Source organism: Cryptomeria japonica, chromosome 6, assembly GCF_030272615.1.
Source record: "Cryptomeria japonica chromosome 6, Sugi_1.0, whole genome shotgun sequence".
Classification (NCBI taxonomy): Eukaryota; Viridiplantae; Streptophyta; class Pinopsida; order Cupressales; family Cupressaceae; genus Cryptomeria; species Cryptomeria japonica.
The window spans coordinates 31,723,305-31,746,092 of record NC_081410.1 but is presented as its reverse complement, the minus strand read 5'-3'; the positions used below and the strand labels follow the sequence as shown (position 1 = coordinate 31,746,092).

At 34.7% G+C, this 22,788-nt stretch overlaps 1 protein-coding gene across 3 annotated transcripts in view; it reads right to left on the bottom strand.

The window, feature by feature from the left end:
* Window positions 1-4,988: 4,988 nt before the first annotated feature.
* LOC131069997 (serine/threonine-protein kinase D6PK) overlaps window positions 4,989-22,788 on the bottom strand; it is a 37,303-nt gene continuing 19,503 nt past the window's right edge. For 2 of the 3 annotated variants that reach the window (XM_058005549.2, XM_058005547.2), the window contains 2 exons: window positions 17,877-19,621; window positions 4,989-6,193 (listed from right to left, as the gene is read on the bottom strand). In XM_058005549.2, the coding sequence (XP_057861532.1) occupies window positions 5,308-6,193; window positions 17,877-19,468 (2,478 nt within the window). In that variant the 5' untranslated portion in view covers window positions 19,469-19,621 and the 3' untranslated portion in view covers window positions 4,989-5,307. Of the gene's footprint in view, window positions 6,194-17,876; window positions 19,640-22,788 lie in introns of all 3 variants that reach the window. The other variant, XM_058005548.2, reaches the window with a different exon arrangement.

Genomic DNA, 22,788 nt, shown 5'->3' with positions numbered 1-22,788 from the left:
CTAACGTGGTCTATAAGTGGCGAAAATGTGTTTTTTGCAATAAACAAAATACTAGCCAAAGTGACGAACTCATTTGCAATAGCTCTGAAATTTTGAAATTGCCAAAAATGCAAAAAACCAATGAAAATCAAGTGTGTAAAAGTACATTCTTGTTGCCTGCTTAGAAAAACTTTTTGAGACTACCTAGGGGAAAGGACCCAATAGTTGAGCATGTATCGATGCTTTTGAGACTACCTAGGAAAAAGGACCCAATGGTTGAGCCTCCCCCATCTCTCTCGATCCTCTAGGGTAATTTTGATCCTTAAGATCAAGATCTCAAGTAATTTATGTCATAAAAAGTGATGGTCCGCTCTTCGTCAACCCACAAAAATCATAAAGTATGTCAGTCAACCTCCTAATAAGTAAAAACATCACACAAAATTTTAATCCATGTAATTTTCAAAACCTAACTCAATACGATAAAGCTCCCTTAACATCTAAGAGTACATCTAAGATTCCCTTGAGCCAATATTGTGTGTGCACCACTCCATAAAATATACTCACCATCCAAAGTGCACATGAATAAGAATCAATTAAGCATGATTTACCATAAAATAATTTAAAACACTCTAAAGTGTTCTATGGGTGGCGAACATGTGTTTGTTGCAACAAACTCAAAGTTACTGCGATAATCAAAATACCACCCAAAGTGATGAACTCATTTGTTGAAGCTCTAAAATTTTGAAATCGACAAAAAATGTAAAAACCAATGAAAATCAAGTTTGTAAAAGTGCATTCCTATTGCTTGCCTAGACAAACTTTTTGAGACTACCTAGAGAAAAGGACCCAGTAGTTGAGCTTCCTCCCTCTCTCTTGATCATCTAGACTAATTTGTATCCTCAAGATCAAGATCTCAAGTAACTTATGTCATAAAGAATGATGGTCCACTCTTCGTCAACCCACAAAAATTAGGAAGTATTTGGATCAACCTCATAATAAGTAAAAACATCACAAAAAAATTGACTATCTTAGAGCACCAATAGAATCCATGTAACTTTCAAAACCTAACTCAATAAAATTAAGCTCCCTTGACATCTAATGGTACATCTAAGATTCCCTTGAGTCAATATTGCTTGTGTGCACCACTCTATCAAATATACTCACCTTCCAAAGTGCCCATGAATAAGAAAAATTAAGCATGATCTCAAAAAAACTCAAATATTTTACCATAAAATAATTTTAAACACTCTAAAGTGTTCTTTAGGTGGTGAACATATTTTTGCAACAACAAATCCAAAGTCACTACAATAAACAAAATACTAGCCAAAGTGATGAGCTCATTTGCAGTAGCTCTAAAATTTTGAAATTGCCAAAAAATGCAAAAACCAATGAAAATCAAGTGTGTAAAAGTGCATTCATGTTACTTGCCTAGACAGACATTTTATCATTACTAGATGAGAAATTTGAGAACTTTTAGTTTTGTCAAATCATCAAAAGCAATATTCAAGCGACAAACACATGTTATTCATAATTTTTTATAATTTTTGTAAGCAATGACTTTGCACAAAGTGGCAAATTCATCATGTATGTTCAAACATTTGAATATATTGAAGAACACAAATTTCCCTTTAGTTGTTTCTCCAATCACAAACATTTTAGATATTGAAAGGTGCTCAAACATTAAATATTTGCAAACATGCATATTGAAACACCAAACAAACAAACAACTTATATGAAGGCAAACAAACAACTTGAATATGAATTTGTATTTAATGTGTTATATGATGAGACCAAACCTCGTGAGAGATTTATAGGGAGAATTTGAACAACTTGACATTCTAGAATACCAATTAGCAAACATATTCACTGTAACAATTCTTAGAAGTCCACTCCGACCAACACCTCAATCACCTCTAAATTTATCACTAATACAACCACAAACAAACTAGAAGCAAACAAACCATCTAGCCATTTTTCAACTAAGGTTACCACTTCATCTACTTTTACCCCAAACCTAACAATAAACACCTAATCACCCAACCATGTGAATGTTTCTATGTGTTAGTTTTCATGCATATAGTTTTGGAGATTCAACATGAACAAGAAGTTGGAAGGAAGAAAGCAAAAGAAGAGGAAAAGTCATTTGCTAGGTGGAAGAAAACAAGTTAAAGTTTAAATAATTGATAGTTGAAAGACAAAAAAATGCTCTTAAGCCTCAAGTTGACATCAAGATATGCAAACTATGCAAATAGCATTTGATGTCTTTGTTGCGTGGTAGGACTAGGTAGAGGCAAATGACCCTACTACATGCACAAGTGCACCAACTACAACTAAGGACCTTGTAGATAATGTCATACTACATCAATGCACAAGCCTAGTCCCTACTTGAGCATCCTTACTCAACTCACTTCTAACATGGTTTTGTTGTAGCGCATCAATAGGAAATTGTGTGCACAAGTTATTCACATGGTCTTAGAAACAACAATGTTTCAAAAAGAGTAGGACTCCAAGGCCAACTCACATGCTTGATGCCCACATCTAGTGACATGACAACATGTTTGTTAGACCTAGCCAATAATTCAAATGTGCACCACACTACTATCAGAACAACTTGGTTTGTCTTTCTATTTAAGTACATTTTGTTAATTTCTTCCAAGCTCTAATATTTTCTTCCTAATTGATTTTGGCTTTTATGTGGGTTACTATCTTGTTTTATTTTTGTAATTTCGTGTTCTGAAAACAAAACAATATGATTGCATTGATTGAATGTTGTGTCATATTTTCTATTAATCACACATATAGAAAGAATGAATCTCTTAGAAAGTATCTTAGAAAAAGCATTAAATAAGATGTATCTAGTTTTTACACATGCATTACTTAAGAAATTTGCTTCCAAAATTGTATTTATCATTTGTAAATAGGAGAAATCTATTTAAACCCTCATGATGCAAAAAAGTTGATGATGAATGAATATATTATATAATAATGAAGTTTTGTCATTGTATTGTGTTGATGGTATCTACATAATAGTTTGGCATATTTATGTTTACAATACATCAATTTGTGCATGTCAAATAGAGGGTGAAGATTTTAGACATGCTTCAAATAAGAAAATAGATTTAGAAGTCAACACACAAAGGTTAAATAAGTACTTAGACATAGGTTGTACACACATGGTGGTGAAATGACTGGCACATTACATCCTTTGTATGCACCCAATCAGAAGTGGAGGCATATAATTTCGCTAATGCTCTTCGATGACAATGATTATAATGACTATCTCGTAGTTATGTAGGTTCCTTCACAACCATACTTTGTGTAAGATTTTTTGTAGCCATACATGGTGCAAACTCCTTACAATCACATACCAAGTTTTTTGTGAAAGTTTCTTCACAACAATATTTATATCTTTTCGTTACAAACTCCTTTGTGGACATATCAACTTGTTATAGGCTCATTTGTAGCCATCTCACTTTTTTTACTTTTAATACATTACATCCTTTGTATGCAACCAATAAGAAGTGGAGGCATATAATGTCACTAATGCTCTTCGATGACAATGATTATAATGACTATCTTGTAGTTATGCAGGTTCCTTCACAACCATACTTTGTGTAAGATTTTTTGTAGCCATACATAGTGCAAACTCCTTACAATCACATATACAAAGTTTTTTGTGCAAGTTTCTTCACAACAATATTTATATATTTTTGTTACAAACTCCTTTATAGACATATCAACTTGTTATAGGCTCATTTGTAACCATCTCACTTTTTTTACTTTCAATTTTTGTTCATTAATATTGTTAAGTAATTTTTGCCAATATCTATTTTAGATTTCTATCATAAGCAATGTTCATTACAAGGAGCACACATAAAATCTTTGTCCATGTCTATATACTTTTAATAAATGCATGATTCAAAATAGGTTACATTTGCTAAAGTCATCATGGATAATGATCCCAACCTCATCCCTTATGGTGTTAGGACTTTGCATTCATAAAGACTTTGATCCTTTGTGGATAATTCAAAATCATTTAAATTCACCAATAAACCAAAGACCTGTGACATTTGCCACACTTTGATAGTACATGCGAGAAAAAAAAAATAACTGAAATAAGGAACACCTTTTTCTAAAATTAAAATTAAAAATTGCATCATAATAAAATAATTCTGAAAATTAAATAAAGTACCCAATATAAATAAAATAAATTAATTCTTAACTAAACATTAAATTTACCCATCCATATACTAAATAAAATTGCTGAAGTTAAAAAAAAAGAGTTCTTAATCTAAACAAAATATTTTAGATACCTATACAAACTAATTTTTCTGTCAGCACGTAACTCTCTATACAAAACTCTTTAAATTTTGTATACGGCCCTTGCTTGGAACATTTACAAACAATTTATTATTTCAGATGGTATCATTAATTCCTTTAATGGAGATCCATTTTATTCCCGAAACATAGAATTGGGGGAGGAAAGTCAGAAAAAAAATTGATAAAAAATCTAGGGGGAAAACGTAATTTTCAGCCAACTTGCAAGAAAATCAGCAACAGTAGTTGCATAATTTCAAGGCCCTTTTTGTCCATGGCTAAAATTATCCATCCTAAACACTAGCAACACCCTTTTTAGGAAGGGATTTTGAAATTTCTTATGAAATATTTAGAGAGATACCCATAGGATCAAATTTATTTAAAAAAAAGATACAGTAGACCCCACATGGGAACATGCTGTAATCAATGGTCCTTTGGAAATGAGAATGAAGATAAAATGGTACTAATTTTTCTGCTGAAAAACTTCTACATACCTTCCCAAATTTAGATAAGTTTTTTCGTCTTTTATGCCTTAATCTGCTTTGACAAATAATTTATTTTTTGTTTTCTTGCTATGGTACCAGTATCATGGATAACAGCTCATTTTACTACCTTGCAACAAGAATGACCATCCGAATCAGAAAAGATTAGACAATGATGCACACAGCATGTTTTTGTGCACCCCAAAACTGTTTAATCGTTGAATATTTTGACAAGCTTTATACTTCTATAATTGGTCCAGAGAATACATTTAGGAAGATACTGAAAAGCTTAAGCTTTACACCCTTGAATCCTTTCAGATAGTTATACCTTTGCAATTGAAATCTATGATACATGTTTTAATACTTGGGAATGTCAAAGAGAAAGAATCTAATCGAAGCTAATGCTTCTCACAATGGTAAACTTCACTGGAATTCGACCTGAATGTGCATTTTATAGAAATATAGCAAAACAACGGCTTTCACTGAGCAGGTTGATTTCCATAACGCAATACATAAGCATTCACCAAACCTAAAAAAAATCAAAATCTAAGTAGTTCCCTGAAGCATTTGAGTCTGAATCAGCAATCTTTTTCCCACTGCTAGAAGCTGTGGACACTGTCTTTCCAGGCAATTCGGTCTCAAAAGGTTTTGGAATTTCAGGTGGAGTAGTGCAGCGGATGAGAGCCCAGTTTACACCCTCAAAAAAAGGGTGCTGTTTGATTTCAGTTGCCCCTCGCTTGAAGGCTAGGCGATGTTGAGGTTCTTTTACCAGCAAACCTCTGATTAAATCCCTGGCTGCAAAACTTGCAATAGGTGATTCTGGAAACCTCAAAGGTTGCCCGACTACATTGAAAAGAGTAGCACGATTACCTGACCCTTTGAAGGGTGTCTTCCCAAAAATAAGTTCATGTAGAAATATTCCAAAGGTCCACCAATCTACAGCACTACCATGACCTTCTCCTTTGATAATTTCTGGGGCTAAATATTCATGGGTTCCTACGAATGACATAGAGCGGGCACTTGTTGGTTCTGCAATGAGCTCAGGAAGAGGAGTTACTTGAGTACCAATTTCAACTTTGGGTTTTCTGACCTTCTTTGATCTCTGTGGGAAGAATCGTGGTACGAAACATGATGGCTGCACACAAGATGGTTGAATACACACTGGTTGAACACAAGAGGGTTCAATGCAAGCTGGTTGAACACAATATGCCGGAACTCGCTTTGATGGATCAAGGTCAACAGATGATGATTTAACTAGAGTTGGACTGACAGCACATCTTAACGATAAATCAAAATCTGAAAGCATAATATGTCCATCTTCCCTTACTAAAACATTTTCTGGTTTGAGATCCCTGTAAACAACTCCGAGCATATGTAGATATTCCAAACCAAGAAGAACCTCTGCCGCATAGAACCTGTCACATAAACAGAGAATTGTTTAGCTCAAATCAATTGCTTTTTACAAAAATCAATGTTGAGTTTTTAACCTCATGAAACTAAGCATTCAATGGTTTTTCCTCACTTTTTGCGCTTGCATATGGAGAATTCCTTGTACAAGAGCACTGGTTCTTAACAGACAGTTTTCTTGAATTAATTAAGGGAATCAATTTTTGGCTTAAATTTGAACCTGGCCAAGCTTATGCAAACAACCCAAACAACTTTTCTTCCATCTGCACTAGCCAAGGGCCATATGCAAGAATGCATATGTAACAGAAAGATACGAAATCAATCTTCAACTTTTACAGTATTCAGCAAATCTAAGTACGTGGCAACCTTATCATACACAAGCTAATAGTTGATACATGGTGTTGAGACTTCATGAGTCTTGGGAAAGACTTGTGGATCTGAGTCCAGGTCAAGCTGGACGAGCTGCAGCCTCAACTTGCAGACTGGGATGAGTTTGACAGAAGAGACTTGCAAGTCTGCCAAAACTCTCACGAGTTCCAGTTGACTCGCAAGTAATGGTTGCCATCCTTGGTTGAATCTGTGAAGAACTCAAAATCAACTTGAGATTTATTTTATTTTTTTTAAAGCCATTAAAAAAAATATTTGTGTATTATATAAATATTTTTAGTTCCAGTGTTTTGCCAAGTTTTGGCACCAAATATAAATCTGAGGCAAAAAATAGCTTGCCGAATCTGTGCTGAGATTGAGTCTCAACACTATAAGTTGATATAGACAACAGATACAAATTTATTAGTGGGAGCTCTCTCTATAAAAAGATGGAAGCAAAAACTTCAAGGAATGTTCTGTATCATATATTAATATAATCTGTTCAAGAACCATTTAAGTTTTTAACCCAGTGCTAGGCCATCCTACATCTGGATATCATGTGTGGTATTTTATGTTATATTGTAGCTTATCCAAGGAAACATGGGGAAAGAGACAGGCAATGGGATGAGATTGTCATTTCTACAATCACGGAAGGTTAGTAGATATGTATGTATGTTAAATACAAATACAAAATTTCAACAATTAAAATGAAAATGACTTCTCACAAATATTGAATCATAAATGAAAACAAAGTAATTCCTCTCAGCTGTCCTCTGTTGTGTGGTAATCTTCCTTGAAAATCATTTTGTCCTGGCTGCAAATTTTTATGTCTTGATCTTCTTTTATTTGGAAATTTCATTGACATGTTTTGCATGCTTTCCGAAATTATAGCTATTATTTTGTTTAAAAGACAAAGTGCTTGGGAGGGATTTTCTGACTTATGGAACTTGGGGTTTATAATTTGTTTTTGTTTTTATTTTGTTTTAACCAGACTTCCCTAGAAAGGCATTTGCTCCTCTTAGTTCAATAGAATATAATTTTTTTTATTATAAAGTAGTTGCAGAAGTTTCAAGCCTTTGTATTTTTAATTTATAACTAGCCATTTTCTGCAGTTTCTGATTTCAGCTTTCATTTGAAAGTTCAACGTTCATTGTTTCACATTTCATTTCATATGTTTTGATTTTCAAATGTTTCAAAGTTAATGTTCATCCTTTTCGGCTTTTAGCTCAATAGATTTTTTTGTAATTATAAAATAAATGTAAAAAATTTTAAACTTCCACACACACACACATATATAACATCACTCATCCCTGTTTCTTAAATCCACAAAAAAAAAAAGTTGTTGTACGGGAAACCTATCCTGTTGTCTTCATCCCCAAACCTCCATGTAAGATAGGTTTTAACCCATTTGTTGAACATGTAAAGGGTATACATCTCTGGGTTATGTAATATGGGTTTTAACACCCAACTAGACCGAAGTAAAGATTCTTGAAATCAACTTATGCGTTCTATCTAAATCCAATGCTCACACTTTTGTTATCTTTTTGTTTTCTTTTTCTTCTTTTTGATCAAATGAAAATTAAAAATACTGAATAAAAATGGTCAAAATCTCGAAAAGGGCCATATTTACCAGTTACTGCCCAAAGGTCCCCCATACCCATGGGCCATACCAGTATGATTCTGAAACTAGTACTGGTCCTGATACTTCCTGGGCACCTCAAGTTCTTCTAATATCCCAGGCCCTGCCTAGGTATGATTGCTGTAACCAGACAGGACTCAGGACACCTGATGCATACCTGAATGTGAAACGACAGTCATAATAAAAACAAAAAAGAGCAAAGGAAAAAATTAAAAACACAATAAAAAAGATTGCTTGTTAAAAACTCTTTGATTATTTTGTTTATTATGATTAATTTAATTTATATTTGTAGACCATTTATTATTTTTAATTAATTTACATCCAAGCCTTACAGAACCTAGGATTCAAAAGAATTGGTGAACCATAGCCTCGCCCTTGTAATTTAGCTTGTATTTAATTGATTATTCATCATAAGAGAAACCAAATGGTGGAGATCTAGACTAGGAACCAGTGTCCTCACGACAAAACAATAGCAAGTTCTTAAGTTAAATTATCTCAATGATAGAAGCAGCAATGAAGAACGGACTGTATTAATCTCTCTTATATAGGCTCATGTCAGAGGGATGGTTATTGGCATTTAGGGGAAAGTCCAATAAGTTGAAAGAGTTAAATTGAGATTGTATAAACTATAAAGCATCCATTGAATCACTTCAAAACTGCAAGGTCAGCATTTAGCTCTTAGATACAGAACTGGTATTTACAAGAAATGTATTTTATTGTTCCTAATAACAAAAAACCTTTTCTATGAGAAGGCGGAAAAAGATTATAACAATGCCATCATCTAGCATGTATGTATAATTCATACGCCACAGTCCTTACTGAGAAAGACAAACACAAAGTATCACTCTCCACAACATCATAAGTTTGCTTATCTATATTTAGCTACCAAAATAATCAAGAGTTGAAGATGATCATTAGATGAATAATGATGAGAACTGGTATTTACAAGAAATGAATTTTATGGTTCCTGATAACAAAAAACTTTTTTCTTTGAAAAGGCAAAAAATGGTTACAACAATGCCATTATCTAGCATATATGATATAATTCATATATGCCGCAGTCCCTACAGAGAAAGACAAACACAAAATATCACTCTCCGCAACATCAGAAGTTTGCTTATCTATATGTAGCTAGCAAATAATGATGAGTTGAAAATGATCGTTATAGATGAATGATGATGAGTTGAATAATGTTTCCTAGTTATTTAGGGAACATCCATAGCAATGATTGGAAACGATTTTTATCTTCTGCCACAAACACTACTGCAATCTCTTTTTGTTGATATTAATTAGGGAAAGGGTGGATTCAAATTGCCTTAGGCAACATTGGAATCCGCCTGGCCCCTCTTCCCCCTAACGTGGCCCTATCCCCCACGCTATAACAAACAAACACTCAGCGCACTATCCAATAGGGCCGACCCTATTAACAAGGCAGATAAAGGAAATAATTAAAAGTTCAATTATTTAAAAGGCCGCCCTAGTTGAGGAGTTCGCTCCATATAAATAAGAGATCAAGATTCATTTGTAAATCAATCAATTTCATCTGCTTCTTCATGCGAAACCTATATGCCTAAAGCGAACTCCAAGAAGTCACAAGAGATCTGCACTTAAAGCAATCTGCATAGTGAAGGTGGTGAGAAATACATGATAGTGAAGGTGATGCGAAATACATGATAGCTACAGCAACATACATAGAAGAAGGTGCGAAATCATGACAGCAACAGCAACATACATCTGCCATTAGAAGGAGGTGCGAAATCCAGCACAAGGAATCAGTGAACTTCTTAACGGTCTGCAATTTAGGTTAAGACAACATCAGCATCCATCTAGTAAATGTTGAAGGCAGCCACCGTGGTCTACCATACCTCCAGTGACAGCAAAATCTGAACCTAAAAAGGCACATGAGATAAGTGTTGTATTGTTTGCATAACTATAATCCATAATCAGATCTGAGGATCTTTTCTGGCTGGGTTTTTCCTCCTAGGAGGTTTTCCCAGGGTAATTGTGTCTTGTCTCTATTTCTTTATTTTTCTTACTGTGTTAAATCTGAAACTTTAAATCTCTAAATCTAATGAATCTAATTAGAAAATAAATTCTGATTTTCTGAGTCTTAGTTAATCTGAAAGTGTTAAAACTAACACTTTTACCACACATTCACAGAAATTAGTAAGGGTTGGGGAGCATATACTTGTGAAGAGAAAAGCAGTCTTTCCCTGTGATACTATAGTATAATAGCCTCTGAATTGATACAGTTATGGATTATATTTGCTTTGCAAAGGCTTGAATGCTGCCTTCATCATAATGGTTTGATACAGATTTTACTAGTAATTTAAGATAACTAAACATAAAGCTTTGTTTTACAGTGTTAATCCTGAATATTGGTGCAATCAATTAAGATAGATAAAAGGGAAAAGCAGGCAAATTAAACAAGATAGAAAAAATAAAAGGCAGTACCACAGTTGGAACATCAGCAGAATGGGCTCAATGGTATGAACAAGATATGGAAAACAGAATGCATTGGATTGGTACTACATACACACAGTAGCAGAAGTCAAATTTAAGTTATCGGGTTCTTCTAATCCGATTCCCGTTCCCATACCCAACTGGGCCAAGCTCGGGAGCAGTGACAAGACCACCCCAGGAGTGTGCAGGGACACTCCTGTCTGCTCCCAGGCACTACCAAATGCTTGGCATACAACAATTAAACCACCCAAAAAATGATTTAAAAAAGAATTTTATAAACACTAAAACATAAAAAATCCCTAAACCATATATATAGCCTGTAAACAAAAGAAATTAGTTCAAAATTGGGTACTAGAAGTAGATGAGTTCATTGCTACCAATAAATTTTGTGTTGGAATGTTAATGTTTATTGGTTGCATCACAAAATCATGAATCATGTGCAAATGGACAGCTAGGATTAAATTGTGTTCAAGGCCTTAGATACATTTATTAGGTTAGTGATGGATCAAGAACATGGCGATAGGAGTACGTGTCCTTGTTGAATCACCACAAATATGCTTGTAATATCCCACACATGGCATTGAGGGATGATTCCCGTGTGAGAGGCATGTCTTTTCAAATACCAAGGGGAACCAAACTTATGCTCCTCTCCATGTCAATAGCATGTTCCTATGGCTTGATTTATGAATGTGAAGGAGTAAGGCTCCTTTCAACATTGTATTTGAGCTTAAGGTTTGATACATTGGCCCTTTGTGTACAAGCTCGGTGTTTAGACCTATTCATCTATACAAGTACCAAGCAAAGCTTGCTTGGGGCAAAATTTCATGTGTGCCAAGTACCTCGAAAGTTAGGACACATGCATTGGAGTTTCTAAAATACCCTGCTCAATTGGTTGTACATGTGTTAAGATAATTGGTTGTCATGATATACCTCTCCCTATAGTCATCTTTGTTCTCAAAAGAACCATCTGTCAGTTAAAGAGAATTATTTCTAGCCTAAAATTAAACAAAACATTTGAGAATACGTGCAACAATATTTGAATTGCCTAAAGGAACAGTGTAAGAAACCTGGTCAGTTACTACCTTTGTCAGTTCCTGATTGGAAATAGGAATCTATTAGTATGGATTTTATTAAGTTTTCCTCAAACCCATAAAAGGCGTGATTGTAACCTATTTGTAGTTGATAGATTAATTAAATTGGCTCCTTGTCATTATGGTTCATTAGAAATTTAAGAAAAATAGGAAAAATAGAGTATAAACTTGTTCTGCCTCCTCAATTGCATAGAGTTCACGATGTTTTTTCAGGTCAGTTTCTTTAAAATGTATAATTTAATTCTAGACATTTTTACAGGTCAGTTTCTTTAAAATGTATAATTTAATTCTAGCCATGTATTTGATGGGAAAAGTATACTTATTGAACCTAGTCATGAATTTAAAATCAAATTTTGAGACCTAATTGATGACAGGACTAGGAAATTACCAAATCGAGTGATTGATGAATTTAAAATTAAATGAACTTTTTGTGATGTCAATAGAGCTACATGAGAAAAGAAACTATATATTTATAGTAAATATCCACATTTATTTTGCCAAACACTACTGATTGCAATTTGTTATGCAAACAAATCCTGTCTCTTGAGGGCAGCAGCTGATTTACAGAGGGAGAAATGTTATGAAGCTTTCCATCCAAATATAAAATGAACTAATATTCCTTTGTTTTTTATAAAGGGGTTAAAAAGCTGTTAAATAACAACATTTGTCATTTTATTAAAAATCAAGTGATGTGATTAAGGATTTGAACTCGTATATTGATCATTTATTTATTTTCTTATAAACCTGGATATTTGGCAATACTCAGCTTCTTGTGTGACAGAGCAAGGTAGACGATGCACATTGGAGAAGGGGTACGAAGGGCATGTCCAACTAAAGATACAAGGTACACCTTGGAGAGTCCTAACTAGGACAAACTGTAACTATATGTTTATCTTTTCCTCCTTGCAGCCATTTGCTTATGGACCTCTGCACTTAATCACCAAGAAAAATTAGAGACAAAGGAAAACAAGTACAACAGATATGTATTGTCTTTATGGATTTAACGGTAAAATAAACTTGAAAAGATTTCAATAGTCATCATTTCCATTATTCTATTGATTTATTAATGTTATTTTAAATAATATTAAAACCATGATTGTGTGAAAATCTGGAAATCAGTTCATGACAGGCAAGTTTGACACAGATTTATCTTAACAGCAAAAGCTAAGTCAGCTTTGAAAGTTTTGTTGATGTTCGATCAGTGTTGAGAATTTTGGCCTTACTAGTAAAAGTGTAACCTTACAAATAATGCATTATGGACATTCCTAACCAACAAGGTAAAAAGTAAGGAAGAGCCCCAAATTGCTTATGAGATTGATAGACAAAACTCAAACTACTTTTTGCAAGAGATACAGAATCCCCGCAAATGTAAATTATTCTGAACAGATTCTGAGAAGTGCCAAAAACTTCTCAACAAAGAGATGAACCAGAGATACAACTCCATAGGAATAAACTAATACAGTTATGCTATCTTGAGAGCACATTAATCCCAGAAAAAGCCATAAACAACCTTCCAGCATTCTTTTGAATGCATTAATTAAATAACGCATCAGGGATATTCCTAACAGATTAGTTAAAAAGCAAGGGAGGGCCCCAAATGGCGAAAGAGGTTGATGGAAGAAGCTCAAACTAATTTTTGCAAGCGATTTAGAACCCCTGTAAATGTAACTTATTCTGCAAAGATTCTCAAAGGTGTCAAAAACTTTTCAATAAAGAGATAAAGCAAATATACAACTCCACAGGAACAAACTAAAGCAGATGCACTAACTTGAGAACATGTTAATCCCGGAAAAAGCTACAAAGAGCCTTACAGCCGTTTTTTTAAAGATTCACTGGGGACACTGGTAATGTTAAAAATTAAAAGCAAGGAAGGGCATCAAATGGCTAAAGAGATTGATGGAGGAGGCTCAAAACTAGTTTTTGCAAGAGATTTAGAACCCTGCAAATGTAAATTATTCTGCACAGATTGACAGAAGTGCCGAAAAAAATTCAACAAAGAGAGAAACCAAAGATTCAATTCTGTAGGAACAAACTAAAGCAGATATGCTAAATTGAGAACACACTGATCCTAGAAAAAGTCTTAAACAGCCCTTCAGCAGTTCTTTGAAAATGCTGATTAAATGAGTTATGGAAAACAACAATGATGAAAAGAAACTTAAATTTCTTCTCTTTTTGTGCTTTCGTCTTCAAACACAAAAGGAAGGTGAGATCAAGTATTGCCCACTTTTACAACGCCCTAATGATCAAGAGCTCAAAAATTGCATGCACACAATGCCTATTCTAGGAGCAAGGTAGAGCAAGGAGAGAGATAGCAAGTATAGTAATAATGGTACTTAGATCACATCAGGCAACCAGAGCTATGTGAATTCTATTTGAGTACTTGATTCTTTTATTTAATTTCTATTGATTCTCTGTGTTTTATTTCACAGTTTGATATGTGATCTTGTTTTCAGTTCCTACACAAACTCAAAGTGAATTGGGTTAAAATTAAAAGTACAAATAAAATTTGAGATTGAAATAAATTGTAACTTTACATAATCTTGCAGTAAACTGTAAAATCAATGAGCTCGAACAAATTCCTTGGCAAGAAAATAAATAAATCTCATTGACAAGCACTGATGCAGCCTGCCACTGCTTTAGGTATCAAGGAATCTCCTATGATCCCTTTGGAGTCTTACATAATTATAAGACTAAACCAAGGATTCTTTAGAAAAGACCCGCAATAAAAGCCTAATAAAGACAATAAACAAAGATAATAAGGGCAAAGATCAGCACAAAAGATCAAAACAGAGGGCAATATCATTGAAAGACTCCAAGGACCGGCAAAGAAAAATGTACGAAAAATGAAGTGAATTAGATTCTTTCCACAAATCCAAAAATAAGGCTTAAAAAGAGCCATCAAAAGGCCATAATGAGCTCTCAATGAAAAACACTTATAAGAGGGTGTGTGATAAGAGTCTTTGAACTATGCTTCTCATGTAGGAACAAAGACATCGTCCAGACTTTGCCCAGAAATTTGATGATGAAATACTGCATGTATACTGGTTTTCTGCTGAAAGAGTGGAATTTATATCTCGATGTGGTAACTTACTTCTATTTTGCTGCAGAGGAGTTTAGGGCAGGGAAGTTCAACTGGATTGATAGTGAGAAAGGGGGTTTCCCATTGATAAAATCAGGTCAAGTTATATTCATTATGTACTTTGGGGCAAAACTCAAATGATTTCATTGAAAAATATTCAACATTTGGAAATTCATTCCCTTTTCTAGTGCATGGTAAAATTTGTGTCAATCCTGCTTTACATTAACTCCTCCTCTCTCTCTCTCTCTCTCCTGGATGGATAAATTCAAATTATATATTTATCATTTATGCATTTCTTTATGAGTAAAAGCTATAGAATGGCTGGTCTAGGGTGACATATAAGCATTCATTGTGAAAAGGATTCAAGGTGTAAACTGGAGAGTATTTTATGTCATGGGAAGGTCAATAGCACATGCTAATCACAAAAGAAGCCCCTCTAACCGGCAGTTGAGGCTCTTGTGCATCAGTTGCCAGCTCATGCAAAAACAACCCCGATGGAAGAAATTTTATGGGTCATAACTCATGGCTTTGGTATATAGATGTTATGTTGATATAATATAAAATGATGTACATAAAATTCATGTACAGTTTTATGCACAATCATATCCATCATTTTTCTTGTACAGTAAGAAGATTGTGTAGGTAATGGTAAGTAATTATAACTCCTATGATGGCAGACTTCATTTATGATATGGCAGTGCTGAAGTTTGAGTTGATTGATAAAAGAAAAATAAAATTCTATAAGTGCCAATCCTCCCTTGGTTCAAGCACCACCTTGAGAGGAGAGTTAAAAAATAAATTTATATAATAAAGCCAACTTTTGGTGAAGGATTGCCTCCGTTGAAAGAGGTATATATAGAAGATAAGGAGTTGAAAAGGTAAGCAAACAATGAGAATTAATTTAATTCAGATCAGATCAACTATAGCAGCAATAGCAGAAGGAATTCGGATCAGAATCATAGATATAATCTGCAATCTGCATGCATCAAGCAGGCAATCGAAGAAGAGCAAAAGTACTCATACATCAAACAAGATCAAGGATATCAATCAGAACAGAAACATTATATGTAATCTGCACTCATCTAGAAGGAAATAGTTGGATCCAATCATCAGCATTCATATACAGCAGTCTGGTGTCCTAATCATCTTTGTGGTATGCAGCATGATAAAAAATTTATGCATAATTCCTAACATATTGATATAGGCAATAATATGTATGCAACATAATAATATATTTGATACATAACCTCACATATATTGGATAATTCCTAGTCTATTGTTGCAATCAATCATGACAAGGTTAGTAATGGAACGCAAGGAGGGTGAGCAGAGACGGAAAGTGCCTGCCACTTGGGGCCAAGGGGTGCAAAGTCATGTCCTTGGGCTTAGATGAGATGTTTTGGGCACCCTATTGCGGCTTCCTCTCCAACCTCTACGATGATTGATTGTGGACACACACACATGTGGGTTAATGAAATGGCATGAATAGGGAAGGCAGAAATGGGCTCCTCCACTAAATAGGCCACCCCATGTTGGATGTCCAAACTCCAAAGTGCCTGCCACTTGGGCCAAGGGATAGATGAGGGGTGTTCTGGGCACCCTAGCGTGTTTCCCTTATTCAACCCTCCAATATGGTTGATTACTATATTTAAGTATGTTGCCTATTTATTAAGTTCAATACAAATTATTATTTAATGTTATCAAAGATGATCATTAATTCAATTGATTATATACAATTATTTGTTATTAAACCCTAACCCTAATGAAATAAATTTGTCTTATGAATTACATTTCCAACATTGTCTGACATGATTACAGGACCTAAGCTAGGATTTACCTTGCTTAAAGCTTTTTAATTGGTAAACTTATGATTCTAACTATTTTACATTTCTTATTTTAATGAAACTTGTAATTTGTCGGCAAGATTTAGGGCAATCCCGAAAGGGGACACTACATCTAGAATCTAAACTAAGTCCTGCCCCTTCATCCACTCGTGCCTGTTTGGAATCACTGTTGTTTAAGGATTTGTTAGGGATGTCCATCCATTTTGCTTAAACAGATCGCTGCTCATATGTGGAGGCTCTTGTCCGCTTACCAATAAGGAAAGATCTTCAAACACACTTAGTTTATTTCTTACATTTGACGGGTATGAGAAGGTCTTGTGGCAGGGGCATGACATAGTGAAGCAATTAAGGAAAGCAGATTTTGCCCCAACAGCAGAAAAATTATATTCAAGACTTTCTAAGAAGAAATCGGATTTAAGTCATTCTAGAAAGAAAGAAAGATATTATATTGATGTCCACAGAACACCTATAGGCATCCATATCAAAAATGTGGGATTATTAAAAAATTCTTAAACTGTTATTACTAATTTAAACGTACTAAGAAGTTTAGTATAATGATTATTATGACTATATTTTAGAATGCCGAAACAAACAAATTGTTAGTCATTAGCTGATTTTTTTGATCATCAGTTCCCCTGTGATATTTGAACATAAAAAGTTACCATTATAAGGGCTGACGGGCAATAAAAATATTTTACATAGCTTACCTGCAATAATTATCATGGAGGAAACATCTGAAACAACACAGAAATCATATGCCCTGTCCTATTCCCTATATAGAAATGCACGAAATAGTACAGTACGATTTTCACATATAATTAACTTCACAAAACAAATATAGTTTTAATCATTTTGCTTCTGAAGACAGTTGTGAGCTCATAGTTTGTCATCAAGGTTGTAGCACTACCTAAAAAACATCCTAATTGCAAGTGTTGACTTGCACTCATATTTTTAGTAAGTATAATGACAGCAAGTATAGATTTCAAAGATAGTGTGGAATTTTTCAAGGACAACAAAGAAAAAGAAAAATTATGGAACCATATTAAAATCACTTTTTTGTAATGCATGGATGGATCTAGTGAAATATACAAAATTTGTCACAAATATAATTTTACAAAAGCACACACAGGAGTCAACATCATATTATTTTATTGGAAAACTCATAATTCCTCAAATATGACTTTACTAGAAAGGGGTTGTGTCCCATACCGGGCTGCAAGTTCAGAAAAGTGCTTCCCTGGTTGTCTTTGCCGAAGTGTATGTAGATCTCCTCCAGGGCAAAACTCCATAACTAAACATGAGAATTTGTCAGTTTCAAAATGAGTGTATAATGTTGGGAGAAAAGGATGATCCAATGACTGTAGGATCTCTCTTTCAGTTTGTGCCCTTAGCAACTTTTTTCTACTTGCTAGAGATGCCTTGTCCATCACCTTCATTGCAAAATAACACTTTGTACCACTTAACTCCGAAAGATACACACTACCTATATCGCCACACCCTAACCTTTTCAATAATCTGAAATGGCTTAAACCTAAAATTCCATCTCGCTTCCTCACAACTAGGATGGCTTCCCATCTTGGATCATTTGCTTTGTGAGGCTTGTTGACACTAGCAGTTAAGTTACTCCAAGTGCTATCATCACTGAGCCCACTGCTATTACTACCTCTGCTTACACTACTCTTGGCACTTTCAACAGAGTCTCCTATCCCACTGGGCTTAGTACTTTCACAATTGTTTGCTGCACTAAATTTATCACCATTGATAATTGATTCACTAATGTTTGCGCTAGAACTATTTTTAACACTACTTGCGCCTGTAACAATCCCACTGCCATTGATACTGCTTTGAGGACTAAGGCTCCCACTTGGAGGTAAAGAAGAATCCCATATGCATTCATTCTCAGGTTCACATTTCAATTTGCTATATTTATGTGCAGCTTCTAATGAGCTTGGCAAACTGCATTGTGGAAGCCGAGATGCTCCTTCAGCCAATTGTGCTGTTCCTGAAGCTGATGGTATGAAAGTGCCAAACAACGTGCTTTCTTTCAATGAACCTCCTTCAAACACATTAGAACAACTAACTTCACGACTTAGACTGTCCAAAGTATCAGCTGCAAAATTCTGAGAAGTGCTTGCTCCATCTGACTGCTGTTTACCAATAACTGCTAAACTTTGAGAAACAACAGCAGCACTTGATATTTGCTTTTTAGTGTCTGCTTCGTCCTCTCCTCTTGAGAATTGCCTGTCAGCAGCAACATTCAATGTTTGTTTTTTAGTATCTGCTTCTTCTGCTCCTCTTGATAATTGTCTGTAAGCAGCTGTTGATGATGAATGCGAGTGGCTTGCCCCTCTTAAGGCTTGCTTCAATGTCAGTTTTTCCAATGGGCTTGCTTTGGAAAGTGGAGAAGGGCCAATGTCTCTTAGAGCTTGTTTCAAGGTCAGTCCTTCTGATGCAAACAGCGCCTGAGAAGAACCTGCACCTCTCAATACTTGCTTCGAAGTTGATGGCTTTTCAGTGTGAATTTCAGATGCTTGAGAAAAAGGATCTCCACTTGCTGCTTGTCTTGAAACAGTTGAATTAACAATCTGAGAACTACCTGATGCAGTTGATCTTCCCACTCCCTTCAACTGTTTATCATATACAGTATCTGTTTCTTTTCTACGGGAATTGTCTAAAGCTGAAGACTGCTTCAAAAGACCTGTTTCTGCACCTGGCAACTTTCCTTTGCTAGATGAATTCTTTAAGCTAACTTCTTCTGGTGACTTCTTCAAACCAGTGGCAAAGGCACCAGAAGTTGCCATCAGTCCACACAAAGATTTACTGGAGCTATTTTCTCACAAGTTCCATTATGTATAGACCATCTCCATGCACTCGTTACCATGCTTTTCAATTCATCCTCTTCCACCATACTCCATTATAAAGACCAGAAACCAATTCGCTTCTACTAGATTTACCTGTAATGCCATAGAAACCTGAACAAATATTACTCACAGTTCCAAAGATGAAGAAACTAGAAAGGGGTATTCTGGGTGAAAGAAAGATGAACCCAAAATGCTTCTCACAGAACATCAAAAATTGAAAGTAAAGATATTCCTTGAAGCTTCCATGCAAATTTGTCATTCAAAAGAAAGTGCACTTGAATTTCAAACACAAAAATTCTCAACCCATTTACAGCAACTACTCAAAATCCTATACATAGAGTTCACCCTATGGAAAGAATTGAAACAACGACCTAAGAGCCAGTATACATATACAATTATTCATGCAAAAACATATTGATCGGTGGCAGTCTGTGGGCACCAAAATTGCAACAAAGACCTAAAGGTCCAGTCCACATACGACCACAAACAACAATGCATATAATCCAATTGAGCAACATTGGGACAAAACAAGATATAATGACTTACAAGTCAGTTTAGAGGCATAAATAACGAATACAGGCAAATCACTGTTTCAAGAACCAACTGGCACATAAACTTAAAAGAAATACAGATCAGCCAACAGAACAATTGTTACAAACAGGACCTATAGTTCAACTGACAGCCACACATACTACATATAAATATGCAGAGGTCACCTTATTTAACTTAAATAATACCTACATATTGAGTCCCAAGCAGAAATACCTTTTTTTTCCTTTTATTTCACAGATCAGCCTAGATACAATTGCTACATAAAAGGCCTACATGTTAGTCAGAGACAATTATTCGTAAGACTTACAGGTCAGACTTCAGGTACCATTATTGCAAATAAGACCTATGGGGTCATATGCTTCAGGCCTATATGAGAAACTACATTGCTATATGAAAAAAATTACAGCAACAAAAAGAAATTACAGCCAAGCCTTCAGGCCTTCTTATTGTTTCTTATCTGAGATAGACAGGTCAAAGAGGTGATGAGTTGATTGGAATCCCCACTTTGAGAACCATGGTATCCTAATGGGATTGACAAGGAACAAAAGATGATGCTAGTCTACAGATGTGGTTTAGTAGCAGTCACTTTCATTGCTTCGCCTGCCACACATAACCACTATACAGGCAAGATTCATCATTATAGGTAAATAAAGAATCCTCCCTATTTTACTTTCTTCAGACATAGTGATTTACAGAAAAACAAATGACAGTATTTTCTTTGGAAGGCTTACATCCAGATCTATTTGGTGCTAGTCTTTTTAACCCCCTACCCCCATCAATTGTATCTCAAGGGCACAGTAAGGTTAAATATTAGGAGATAACATTCAACATATAAATTGTTTACACGACCAAAAATTAGTGTTGGGCAATTTATAGTAGGTAGGGTAAACCATGAATGCCCCAGATGTACAAAAGCACTAAACCATTTTGTAAATACTCACTTTTACATTAATATAAAGTTCCTTTTGATTCTTGTACTATTTCTTTCTCCAAATGTGGTAGTAGAGGACAATATCCTTACTGGGTAGAACTGAACTATCAAGCTTATGTTGTATATTAAGAAAAGTCAATTAGCTGATAAAGTTATAAACAGCATTCAATCTAGGCATATGAAAGTGGAACTGAAGGCCATAAAAATTGTGAACTAATATTGGGTACCTCTTCAAGCAAATCCAGAGCCATGAAAAAGAGTTTGAAGATGTGTTGAGAGAAATGAACCTCTAGCTCAAAACTTTTCAGATCACATTTGAGGTTCTTGTTAGCAATCAATGTTGTCTCAACCATTCAAAATCAAAGTTACAGATTGAATCTGAATACAAAATCTATGGTGTCTGATTTGCAATGCTTCAGATTATAATTGTGCCATAAGGAGTCAGATGGAAATCATTTCCTTGTAAATCAGATGAAAAGCTGAAAAGCATCTGAAGAGCCATTTCTATTTGCAGAATAGAGTCATTCTGATTTACAGGCCAGAGCTGTTTTGAGTAAGAAAACAAGGGCTTCAGAAATCAGGATAAAGTATTGTGAAACAATGGTAAAACATTTTCATCTATAGCTAAAGTCCATTTGAAAGACATTCTGTTGCTGACAAATCTTTCTTTGTTGAAAAAAGATGTTATTCTCAATCTATTGTCCATGAAGACTACTAAGAAAACAAAGTTTTGCAAACAGTTGATGCTATCTGCTGCCATTTCTATCTGCAAAATTAACTTACAATGGCAAATAAATTATTGAATACATGATTCAATTCTGTTTACAAGGATTTAAGGAAAAATAAAACATTTTTCAGGTTTCAAAGTAATGTTCAGTTTCTAGTTACAGAGGATTATAAAATCATTCAGACAGTTTCTAGTTGATACCACAAATTCTTGTTTATAATTTAATTTCATAAACTATTATGGTATTTTCACTGTTTCAACTTTCAAGTGAAGTAAGATTGCCTTTCTTTCCTCAGACCACACTAAGGAAATTGCTCGAGTTGGTGACAGATTTGACCAATCCTGAAGAAAATAATGGTGCCCATCTTCATATACTGCTCATAAGCCCAACCATGTATCAGGGAAACAAGGATCCATCCAAACATGAATTTTTTAATACATAGTGTGTATATTTGTCTTAACCCCAATTGGAAGTGAGCATAAATAAAGAAATCACTTTCCATGATGGGCCACATTTGCACTGAGAAAGCAAAGATCATCACTTGGGAGGATAACTACACTAATCATAAACTTTAGTGAAATTAGTGACATTGAAAAACAACCTAACATTTTCAATTAGATGATGTCTTGAACCTGAAATCAATCTTGGATTTCCTATAATCCATCAACCTAGTGATGGACCAACCCAGCTTTGTAATTAATCGATTACTTATTTATTATGGCACTTTTGCGGATTATCGGTAAAAGATTGACATATCTCTAAGAATCATCAACGAGATCAAAATATCACTCCATTATTGTTTTAAGTAAGGGGAAGCGTCATAAACTAGAGTGGCATGTGGCTTATGCCTACTATGCTGATCAGTACAAGGTGTCAGAGCCATAACCTTCATATGACATACTAATATGGATTGCAAGGTACATTATCAATTTTAGGTCAATATTTAACTTTAGAAATTTGACAATAATTTGGACTAATGAAATCAAAATAATCTCAATTTCTAACCATAGCATTGATGATACATATCTCTATGTGCCCTTCATGATACA